Source organism: Amphiprion ocellaris, chromosome 8, assembly GCF_022539595.1.
Source record: "Amphiprion ocellaris isolate individual 3 ecotype Okinawa chromosome 8, ASM2253959v1, whole genome shotgun sequence".
Taxonomy (NCBI): domain Eukaryota; kingdom Metazoa; phylum Chordata; class Actinopteri; family Pomacentridae; genus Amphiprion; species Amphiprion ocellaris.
Genome location: NC_072773.1, coordinates 9,777,985 through 9,790,435, shown reverse-complemented (window position 1 = coordinate 9,790,435; position 12,451 = coordinate 9,777,985). Strand labels below are relative to the sequence as shown.

General features: G+C 40.5%; 1 protein-coding gene across 1 annotated transcript in view; it reads right to left on the bottom strand.

The window, feature by feature from the left end:
* Window positions 1–96: 96 nt before the first annotated feature.
* The window catches only part of plch2a (phospholipase C, eta 2a), a 226,665-nt gene continuing 214,310 nt past the window's right edge, over window positions 97–12,451 (bottom strand). Inside the window, exons 21-23 of the mRNA XM_055012694.1 lie at window positions 11,084–11,163; window positions 7,144–7,525; window positions 97–2,954 (exon numbers count right to left, since the gene is read on the bottom strand). Of these exons, the coding sequence (XP_054868669.1) occupies window positions 1,288–2,954; window positions 7,144–7,525; window positions 11,084–11,163 (2,129 nt within the window). The 3' untranslated portion in view covers window positions 97–1,287. The remainder of the gene's footprint in view (window positions 2,955–7,143; window positions 7,526–11,083; window positions 11,164–12,451) is intronic.

Here is a 12,451-nt window from a genome sequence, read left to right as displayed (position 1 = left end):
TTAATTGGTTTGTTAATTGCTTGTCTTTGTCTCTGAACTAATACAGCTACAGACAGGTGAAGTGCTAATAAAATAAATGAGCTGTTAAAGATGCAATAATGTTCACGAGATTTATTCAGGTCATAATTACACATTATTTGAATAAAATATTGTCCTTAAAATTTTGCACAAAGAGCTGGCATGGCAGGGAAAACAATACAGCAGGTCGACAATAAACGTGCTTCAATACAGATCATTTCCATCTTATTTTAGTACTATGGACCAGTGAGAACATAGGACTTCAGACATGATGCTCCATTGACCACCATGAGACAATCCAACAAAGTTTGGAATATTAACAAATCTTCATATAAAAACTCTTTTTAAAACAAAGCACAGCCCCAGGATAAACATTACAGTGCATAAAAGACATGCAGTTGACATAAAAGAGCTAAACTTGGTATGGAGTAATCTATCACTGCTTTAAAGTATAAGATCTCAGTGCTGTGACATGCCACAGATTGGGAAGTTAGCGAAATATTGGCAGCTTGGTCAAATTACAATGCAACTACCACACAAAAAATACTAAAAAATAAGACCTTTAATCCTGCATTGTAGGAATAATTCCTTTCCATTTTTTCAGCAAAGACAACAGATATGCCTTAGCTTTTAGCATCAAACTATACATTATCTCCAATATGATACCATGCCGTCATTTTTAAAATATTGCTAGTGGTTGGAATGGCTGAGAATAATGCCTTGACACAAAGTATTTCCAACAAAGTTAAAGAATATCACTACAGTTCAAGTAAATAAAAACAATGAATCTTTCAAAATCCTGTCCTCTAGTTGTAACCTATTGCTACTGTATGCTCATGAAATGCTCAAAAAATACTCAAACATTAGAGTAGATGACAGTCAACATGAATAGTATGTAAAAACCCTGGGTTTTTATCACTAAATACAGTCTGGCAATGATCTAACATTTGGTGCAAACAGATGACAGCTGTACTAGTTGCTTTAGAAGAACTGTTTCAAGACATTGTTTTCTGGTTGCACAGGTTGTAAAATGATTTTGCACAACTGTAAAATAAGAGTAGATTGTTCATTTCATGGATTACTAATTTCGTGGAACACAGTTTTCAGTAAGACTTTGAAATAATCTGTATTATGAACCAGTTTTCTGTGAGAAATTTTGCAAGATACACAATTTTAAAAAAAAAAAGATTTCTATCGGAGAAAGCTGGAATGTACTCCAAACAAGTGTCTAGCTGTGTCTCTCACGCTCAGTTCCAAGTCAGCCAGTTCTTAGAGTTTGAGCATGAAAAAGACTTCACTGTTTTCAGGGTCTGGGGAGGACGGAGACTGTATAGCGGAGGGAGATCCTAGGGGGATGAGCTGACTCAGCAGGTCTAGGCTGCTGCAGGGACTCCGGGCCACGCAACACGCCCCTTCGGGGTTCCCTCGCTCCTCGATTGGGTTAGCACTACTTCCACTGCCAATGCTACCAGTAAGGCTAAAGCTTGCACTTCTGCCCTGGATCAGGCCCTGCAGCCTCTGCCTTTCTTGGGCCTTCTTGGCCCTGTTTGCAATGTACCGCACCCTGCTTTGGCTCCTTGAGGAGGTCCTTCGCACCAGGGTCTCGTCCACTGACAACCCCTCTGACTCTCTGGGCCTGTTCTCTGGGGTGAAATCACTAGCAGTTAGGGGCTCCACATCAGTCAGCTTTCGTAACTGCTCTGTCAGGTCACTGGGTGGTCGAGACCTCTGTGGGCTGCCCTTGCGGAGCTGGTCTCTGGTTGGCCTAACAATGAAGCTGCGACTGATGCTGCGGTACTTGCTGTCAAAGTTGCAGGAAATGTCATCAGAGGTGAGATCCCCAAGGCTTTTGGACATGGGAGCTGGAGCTGTTGGGGTTATAGCTGCAGTGGATGGCCTTCTAGATGATGACTGCTTGAGTTCTTCCATATAGAGCCGGCTCCATGTGTGCCTCCTTTGAGTCAGTCTGCCAGGTGAGTCCACAGAAACTTCCTGGGCTGGCTGCAGTGGGCGAGGCTTGAGCTCATCTTTGGGGCTGCCACTTTGCTGAAGATTGGGGTTTGACTTGCTCTTGCTGACTCGCAGGGCATCACAGGAGACTAATGCTGAGTGATGACAGTTGGCCCATGGAGGGTTGCAGGTACTGCTGGCTGTGGGCAGGCTGGTGAAACTCTTTCTAGCCAGGTTAGGCAGGGAAAGGTCAATGACTGTGTCACTTGAAGAGATGCTAGAGGAGGAGGACATGCTGTCTCGGTGGCTGCCTGGCTCCAGCTTGCTCCAAAGGCGATCATTCATGGTAGCATCAGTGCAGACCTCTGGTATTGCTGACGGGGTTTGCCCAGTTATGTCTACATCCATCTGAACATGTCCCTCACTTTTTGTTCTTCTTACAGGTGTGTGTGATGACATTTGGTTAAAATGACTTCTCCTCATGTGGGCTGGCTGAGCTGGAGGGACTGCCGGAGTTCTAATGGACACTGCTGCAGCAGGACGCTCTCCTTTGTTGTCAGATTTTGACTCTGCTGTATCATTTTTCTTATCTTTCATAGCTTCTTGGTTTTCTCCCTGGTTGGGTGTGCGCTCCATGAATGAATGGGTGCTTTTGTTGTTCTGGGTATCTTGACTGCACTGTGACAATAAAGCTTTCTCAGCAGGGTTTGTCAGAGACAATGACATAGTTCTGGAAAAAGTAGGTTTCTTAGGGTCTTCGCTCACCTTGGCAAGACTGAGCACCGTCCCAGTTGAAGGAATGGACGATGGGGCATTTGCATTTATTGCTGTGGAAGGTGAGTGCAGTGGTGAAGGTGAGGAGTGATATGAAGACAAACTCTCCTCTGGAGTGGATGCAGACCGGATGAAACGGAGGCTCCTAGTGTCGTCTGAGTTTAGTGCAAGAAATGGAAGGGGGGCAGTTGGTCTCTGCCCTGTAGAACAGTCTGTAGAAAGAAAAAAGAAAGACGAGAGAAATCACTACCAACAATCTTGTTCATGTTCACTCAAAGCCTTTTGGTTGTCAAATTGTGTCAGCTTACAAACTTGAAAATTGATTTGATCTTTTTTTTATTAGTTGTGATATTGACTTCATTAAGGGATTGTTTGATTTAATCACCTCACATGAAGCTAAATACAGTTTGTTTTTATGTGATGAGCAAATATTGACATGTAAAGCTGCTTCTACTTCATAATAAATGCATTTAATGCAAGTGCAGTGGGGCTGTTGCTATGGTGAAGCTAAAGTGCAGACAGGGTGTTTTTTTTTTTTTCAATTACAGTTCAGGAGATAAACGTTTACAAGGATTGTGGAAAACACTGTGGAATGCTACATTTAGTGGTTGGTGTTAATTCATGAGAAAGACAGAGACAAACAAGTTTAGTGGTTCATTGAAGAGATGGAAATGTTTGGTGTTTGTTTCTGAACATCTCCAGACATGAAGGTTGAGCTTAAAGTTACCTTTATTTTACCTTGAGAGGGGGTCCGTTCTAAACAGGGGTTTACAGAATTTAAGACTGAAAGGAGTTGTATTAATGAAGACACTTTCAGTGGACAAAACATGACAAACTAAACTTTACTCATGGCCATCACCTGAGCTGTCAACTGCATCTGATAGCTTTCATCAGCAAATGGAGTATTTCCATTTGTTTGATTGTGATGAAAACTTGCTGATGAGATGTGATGCTCTTTAAAGTTTGGGAAAAAGATAGCAAGTGGACAGCTCTGGAAAGTTCTTTGGCCATTTACTGTTTCTAATTATAATTCCAGTTTATTACAACTTAATAAATTGAGTTTTTGTAACTGTGTGACTGCATTCACATATCATTGAAAATTTTATCTATTTTAATGGCTCTCTTGAGATATCCTGAAATGACTGTTTCAAACAATAGGCTCTAGTAACATGTAAATTATGTAACAACACTGCTCACAAGTTAGGTACTCAGCGCTGGGGATACAGACAATCTGCTCAGAAGATGTACAGTGTTCTAATAGACTTAAGCAGTCTGGTAAACATACCACTTCTATACCAACCAGATTAGCTGGATAATCTAAACAATTACTTCAAGAGGTGAAACTCATATATAAAATATCCTTAGTGCAAAAACAAACAAAAGTTATGAGAAACTGGAATTATCTTCCAAGACTAAAAACATTCGAAAATTTTATGGATTGTGGTTTCCACTTGTCCACAGAAGTCCGTGGATCTGCATTTCATTCAAGGATTTTAACAGACAAAGCTGGCATGGTAATCTCATTACTTCTACAAAAGTCAGTTTGAGCTTGTACAGTTTCAAGAAAATGTGAAAATGGAGACGAATATGGATTTCAAACACACAGCCAACCCTCCGTGGTGTATGGCACATGGGTCATGAGAGAAGCAGTCTGGTGAGACAGAAACTGATGGGTGAGGGATGTATTTAAAGGCTGCATGCATTCAGCAATGTTTACCTGGTTCTGGTCATCCCCTCAATTCTGCACTAGGAACAGAGTGAGCATGCAAAAGGGACAGAAAGGAAAGAGAAATTTAGCCCAAGTGGAAAGAGGAGGGAGAATGGAGGCAAGGAAACAGCTTCCAGGACAGAGAAATCACCTTCACGAGACAGGTTATCGCAAGTTCATCTCCAAATTGTCATGAGAACAAATATCACAGTGTTTTTCACAGAAAAGAAAGACAAGAGGTAAACCTGAGAGAAAGATAGTAAGTCAGGCGACAAACCTCTAACAAATATGGTATCTGCCAGCATCATATGACTTTACAGATGTCAGCACACATCGGCTATTGTAATGATGCCAGAAGACTAAAATTCAACTTCCTAAACATACTTTGTTTCCCCACAAGATTAATTTTGATAGTAAAAACACAGATAGCCATCACATGATAAACAGAGAGAGACTGAATAGGAAGGGGATTGTCTAGAACAGCTGGTGTTTAGCAAAAACTTGACCCCTTTTAAAATTTCCCATGTGAGGAACAAAAGGAAAGGAGGACTGCTAAATGAATGGAGCGCCGATGTCAGTACCTTGTGACTTGCAGTGCTTAGCCAGCTATTGTAAATTATCTACAACTACATTTACAGATAGCCCAGTGTTGCCCAGCATTGGCTTTCATAAGTTTAAACTGTATTGTAAAAAGGTTAAATTGATAATTAATTATTTCATTTGGGTATTTAAATTGCGTTGGTGCAGGACAATATAGGTACAATGATGGGTTCCTTTAGCCGTTTTTCATCTCTGCAATCACTGTCTATTCACTGGGCCATTACATTACAATATGTAAAATGGTCCACACCTGTGTAGCTGCTTTTCAGGGCACCATACAAGTTTCATCCTTAGCTAGGTCTTTCAAAAACACTTTACAATGCATTTCTGGTAGTAGAGCAGGGATGAGGCGTCAACCTTGTGATTAGTGCTGCTCTTCCACCTGAGCCACGGCCACCCACTTACAGTAGCTCTGCAGTCCCACAGTCAGCCAATCTAGTTTAGTGCCACAGGTATACACCGACTGAAATGCTCTATATGCTTGTTCATAATATTTCTTGTTACCCATATTTGTGTTATTTTTACCAACACAACAAACCAACTGTCAAAGTTCTAGTTGGAACACTCACTTTTCAAATTTACAAAAACAAATCATAAAGGTGCTTTTTATTTGACTTTGTTTGGGTCAAGATGTACTGAATTAAACGGTCTGAATCAAATGTTTTGATTTGAGGAGGGACATTATAGGTATTGGCTGGTGGAGTTTATTAAATGGGGGAATAATGTTGTTTATGTGTGTGTGGGTGTTTTGATTTTTCTCCATTTATGTTGCTTTAGACCATATGATCAAAATGAACAGGTTAAATTGAAATTACTATTAATTTTAAGGGTAAAAACTTACCATTTTTCTCATCTGTGAAGCATGTAGGTTGTATGATATTGAATATTTTCAGGAGAGAAGCAAACATGAAATCAATTGATAAGATAAGGCTTAGATGAAAGGTACACAAATTACAGCAAAACTCTAAACTCTAAAAAGGTGGTGGTAGTGTTGATGTTCAAATTTGAACTTGTTCTACCAGGGATACTTGGGATAATGGGGAGTTACAAATACACATCGAAGGTGTATTCTGACAGCACAAGCTAACATATATTTGTAGTATTGGCATGTATGGTGGCTAACTGGAGGTCTATATTCCATAGTAAATAAAAGGTCAATTACAGCTACAAGTACGATCTACTGGGACATTACTAAGACGGCATCAGATACATCTTACCAGCAAAGAACATGGGGGACTTATGACGCAACTCTTCCATTTTCTGGGCAAACAGGGCATTCATCTCTCTCTGCAGGGTTCCCACGGCCCTCTTGCGACTGTCGAGGACAGAACGTGGAGGCAGCATAGGAGGTGACTCCAAGCTGCTCAGACTGCCAAAGCTATCGCAGCTGCTACTGTCGCTGAGTAAGAGAGCTTCATTTGTGTTACACTTTGTGAATGGGGTATGAACCGAGCCATAAACGGCACCATAGTTGGGAGGCGTAGTTTGCTGCCAGCAGAGATTCTTCCTGCAGTCTGGCGTGAGGAGTGGTGCTGGTGTAACAGTGTTGGGAGAGCGTCGACGGGGAACGCTGCAGGACCAGGTGTTCCTGTGTGATGCTTTAGGCTGAGATTGGGTATGTTGGACACCCAAAGTTTGCCTGGCTTTGGATCGGGGGAAAGGGATAGGTTGGAGGAGGGCCTGGGGTGAGTATTGAAACTGGGCCTCCATGCATGACTTGCGTTTGGGAGAAGACTGCTGTAAGTCTGGGCAAGCAGATAGGGGCTGGGGCTTGGGCTGGGCAACAGTTTCTGACTGAACATGTCTCTTGGTTGAGGGGGAGCAGTTACTTCTTTGTCTATCTTCATCTGACATTTTGGTCTTGCATTCCTGCCTTTCCTCAACCTTACCCTTTCTTTCAGCCTCTGGACTCTCCTTTGAGCCAATCACACATGTGATGCAGTTGGAAGACATACCCACCCTGCCTGAGCTGTTAAGAGCAACGCGGGCAAACACCCCTGACTTCATGTCCAGCGGATCATGAAAGCGGAGCCGACTGGCCCGTTTTAGAGGCTCACTCATGGGTCGTCGCTGTGCATAAAGTGAGCTCTTACCTTTACCCTCTTCAGGGTGAAAAGCCCCATTGGAGTCAGGATGGTCCCAGGGGCCCTTGGTTTGTTGGGATGCAAGTGAATCCCCGTTGCGGTGTTGTGGTGGTGTGAACTGGTAAGAGACGGCTGCAGAGGCCTTGTCCCTGTCATCAGATTCTCGCTCCTCACTAGCGCCTTCTGAGCTGTATTCTTTGGTGTCGATGGCAATCTCTGGGAGGCCCTTCTTGATTTTGGGCTGACCTTTGGTGGGTGCACTGGCAGTGCGGCGCAGGAGGTGGGCACCGAACGGGTGCTTACGGCTGCGCTGTACAACAGCATGGCTGTCCAGGGAAGCCTGCTTTGGGTTTCTGTGAAACAGCCCTTTTATGCCACTGGCTGCTCTGGCCTGACAAAAACACAACAAAACATCATTGTTAAACATAATGAATCCGAAACAAAAATTACTGAGTACCAAATGATGTCAATAAAGAGGGTTACCATAATGCCGGTGGCATGGGTCCACAGTGCATTATTATAATATGTGGGCAGTTGTGTACAATGAGCATGCTTAAAAAGTAACAAATTTTGTTACCCAAGAAATTTCCCTTAACACGTATGAATGATCACTCTCAGACCCTGCTTCACCATGATCATTCATCTGTTATTCATGCTGACTAACTTTGAATTCCACTTGGATTCAAAGACATTTTGAGTACCTATCTGCGTACAGCAGGTGTTGTCCCAGTGGTGAAATATTAGTTACACAGACATGCTTGAATCTGCCTGTCAAAGTTAGAGAAACGAAGAGGAAAAGAAGTCCTCAGGCAGTTTGTCTCTACAACTAAATACACTGATTTTAAAGTAATGTGTCTCTTCATATTAAACTTCTTATTCTGGCAATACAAACTAGTAGAGCCACAAAAGAGGTGGATGATCTGAATACCAGAACACTGCAGTAAAGACTGACGAGTAAAACAAAAACTGCAACAAATTTTTTTGTGTATGCCATATTTTGCTACAAATGAAAACATAACCTATTAGAAGAACAATGAAGATGCAAAACTCACAAAATTTCTAAAGATACATTACATAAAAAAAAAAAAAAAATCCAGATTCTTAAGGATCTATCTTGTGTATAACTAATGTTAAAAAAAAAAAAAAAAAAAAAAAAGACCAATGTAAAATGACCAGTAGTGAAGCTGGCCTCTTTGCCTACAAGGTTAACTTTCAGATTACACTGATTTCAAGGTTCAAACAGTGCATGGACGTTTCCTGTGCCTTTAGGTGCTACGCGGTGCATGTAAAAAGCCACAATGAATGTGACAAAAATGATAAAGTGATGACATTCAGACACAGACAGAGATGATTGTGAAACTCTGAAATTTTCCTAAAGAACACCGTGTCAGACAAAATGCCAAACAAAATGGAGTTTTAGCAGGACAGGGCATCATAAGGCACAATTCCTCCACAAGAAGTTTCCCAGAGGAACAGGAACCTAAATTAAGTTCCAGAGAGATAGTTTTAAATGCAAACAAAGCTTCTACTTGGGTGGTAGGATTCCTAACACTCGGGAACTTTTAGAGTAAGGCTTTTAGGGCACAATATTGCCAATTGGTGACAAACACTTGTGTAGCATTGTTCATCATAATTACAAGCACGTTGTTTGGCTTGTCTATGGTCGACACTAACCTGCCCATTTCTGTGGAAGGCAACATTCAGAGAAAATTTGAGAATATCTTGCTTTTGAATTTGTCAGTGGATCAATTAGCTTAATCTTACTGGGGCTTTACACAAATCACACTGTACTGGAGGTAACTTTGTTACAGTACAGTTAGGAAAGTCCCTGGTCGTTAATTCGTAGGAAATTAAAATTATGATGTCATTCAGTGGTTGTCCATATTTGAATATTGATATTTGAATATGGGTTTATGTGCTTGTCATTACTATCATACTGACAGAGTCAGATTGAAAAAAACAGGAAAGACTAGGCCCTGTGGTTTTGGATCAATACGTATGGTCCAACCAGTGCTACATTGAGACACAATAAATGTTGCCAGATATGTGCTATGAATGCAGCTGGAATAAACATTGCAAATGTACTTTTTCAAAAAAATGTTGGAACTCCTTTTTCAAACTTTTATGAGCCATTGCCTTCTTATGCTGCTATGATCACAAAAGTTAGGAAGGGATTTACTGAAGAGAAGACAAATTTTAGTTGTCTAGCAATAAATGACCCAGGAAGAAAAGAGCAGACAAAATGTTTAAAACACAAGGAAGGGAATGAAAGGAGAGATAAATGTCCTCAAAGGCACTGGAACTGTATACCCCTGCAGTGCAGCACACTGAAAAACTCCTGAGTTAAGAGAAAAATGCTCTCTGCAAAAAAAACACGAGATGTCACTGCAGCCTGGCAGACTTCCTGACTCCCATCTCACTTCTCTATCCAGCTCTGTGTGTAGGTTAATGACATTGGATCTATTTGGGGAGTCAATGAAAATGCAGGCAGGGCAAGCCTTCATAACTCATGTGAGCCATGAGTTGATCTTATAGTTTATAATGATAGCAGTTGGCTGACAAGAGGGGTGTGTGCAAGGGAGAGGGGAGGAGGAAAGGGGTCATTTAGGTGGCAACGAAAGTGGAGCATGTGGCTCATGCAAGATGCCAACTGGGTCTCACTACACCTTAGTTTGAGTGGCAGCATCAGGGCTCCTAAAAATTTCCTGCCTCTAAATGGAGCGTTTGGTAAAAGAGGGGTCCACTGAAATCACAAACAGACACAGGAAGAGAGTGAAAATCAGAGAGAGGTAGGATGAAAGAGAGAAACATTGGGTGGGATCGGGGTTAGGGGAGATATCACAACAGGAGGCTCACTGCAACAGCAGAGAAAGAGGAAGTTCACAGCAAGGACAATGTGAACATCAGAGTGACCATTTACAATATGGCTAGACACAGCTGAGTGCATTGAAATTAAAATTCTAAAGGGAAATAAAATCAAAGCCGGTATGACCGCAACAACAGCCTTTTTTTTTTTAGGATCCAATAATAACATTTTAAAACAGAAACAACTACAGATACATACACAGTGCATTCTTATGAACTAAATCTGCCACACCACGTTTTTATTTTGGCTGGGGAATTGTTTCAGCTGAAACATATACTAAATTGAACAAAAGTAGAGATAAATAAGCATTTTTTCATTGTAACTGCTATTACTATCAGCTAAATGGCCAAAAAATATGAGGACATCCAGCTGATATTAGGCAGTAAGGTCTGACTTGCAGTCAGCATTCCAGTTTTTTCCAAAGGTGTTGAATGGGGTGGAAGTTGGGGCTGTGTTCAGACCAGACAAGATCTTCCACAATGAAGTGGAAAAAAACGTTTCCTTATGGAGCTGGCTTTGTACATCGAGGCAAAATAATGTTGAACTAAAAAGGAATAAATGCAAACTACTGATAAAAAGTCAGAGGGAAACTATAGTCGATAATATCACTAGAGGCAGGAGCATTAAGATTTCCCCTCAGTTGCAGGGCAGAAAACCTGATAATACAGACCCAATAGTAAACGACTGTATGTTGACGACGGTGCCACATAGTTTTAGCAATCAGGGAAATACTTGTATTGGTACTGAAACAATGTAAGTATAAAAATTAAAAGAGAAAGCAGTGGAGGAATTGTTTGGAAAAATATCACTGTCAACCCCAGTGGTCCAAAGATGTTTTTTTTTTATTTTATAAACAATTATAGGTTGACCTTTAAACTTCAAAAACAGGCATAAATATACATACAATGTAACCATGGTATCAAAAACCTAATAACCATCAGTCAGAGTGTATTGTAAAATCTCTTGAGATATGCAAATATTTTTCATAGTTGTAAATGTGTAACGCTGTTCAAAAATTACATTTGTACAGCAAAGGAAACAGTTTTTCATACATTTTCTGCTGGCTTCATTAGTGGTACCTACCTTACCAGTGATGTCATTCACAGCCACATGAACAAAGATGGAAGCCTCCTCCATCCCTTCCAAGTACACATGGCGATAACCTACATAAAAACACATCACAGAGACAGCCACAATTATCAGTGAGTGAAACACAGATTGAAACAGTCATAGATAGATACCTGTTATATGTAAAATAGCAAAACAATCCTTTAATGTAGTTGTGTTCTACGCATAGACACCATCTTAAGCTGCACATATGGATGGTAACTCCAATCATTTTGCTCCATCATTCAAAATCAAATCTACTGAGGGAGTCTATAATGTAGCCCTTGAGTAGTGTATATCCTGTCTACCATACATCACTAGATAATAGGCCATCATAATATTGAAAGGTATGCTGTATCTAAAGGTTGGGTACTTCAACCAGGATTATTCTGTATGATTCTGTTGGACAGTCAGATTTGTTATTTCAGCATACATTTTCACTTCTACACAGATGACACTCAGCTTTCTGTTTTCAATCATTCAATTTTAACATTCAATTTAGTCTTGTCTTGTAGCTGTAAAAAGCTGAAGTGACTAACAACTTTCCTGTGAATGTAAATAATGATCAAATACTAATCTCTGGAGAGGCTATACAGAACCTTGATCCAGTTTACTATATAATAAAGGCAGACTGTATCCTTATAGTGTTGGTGTGAAAATTGCAGTGTGTATTGACAAATTGTTGCTTGTAAAGTGCATATTTTTTAAGTAACAATTTGTCCAATCAATCATCTATCAGTCGTATATCAATAGTCATATAGCTTCTGCTTTGAGTTCAGGGATACACATGGGTCAGAACTACAAATAAAGACAGATGTTTTGGATGCATGCTATTTTATTTTCTGTGTTTGGCAAACAGAGGTTTTGGTTATTTATTTGTGTTTTTTTGTGTTTTTTTTTTTTTTTTAACAGATAAGTATGTGGTAATGTTTGCAAAAGTTCAAGGTGCTGTGCAGATGGATAAGCTGCAGATTTTCACAAACCTACATCAGTTTTTTGCCCCAAATGTGAGTTTCTAAAGACCTCCTTTGGCAATGATTCTTTTTTTTATCTTGTTAATATGGTGATATGGTAGTTTTCATATGTTAGAGAACACATCATGAGAAAAAAACAGAAAAAAGCAGTCAGTGCCATGGCTGCGCACTTCAACTTTGCAGCTGCTTTGTACTGATAACAGTGTCAAAAACACAGATTAAGACTTCTGGGGTTTCATATGTAACAAATCAAAGGAACCAATCCTCAACTTGCAGGGCTGGCTTTATGTACCATAATTTTTCTTCAGAAGCAGTTTCTGGTCTGAACATGTAATTACCCCAGACCTACAGCTTGCTTCTGATTCAAGAA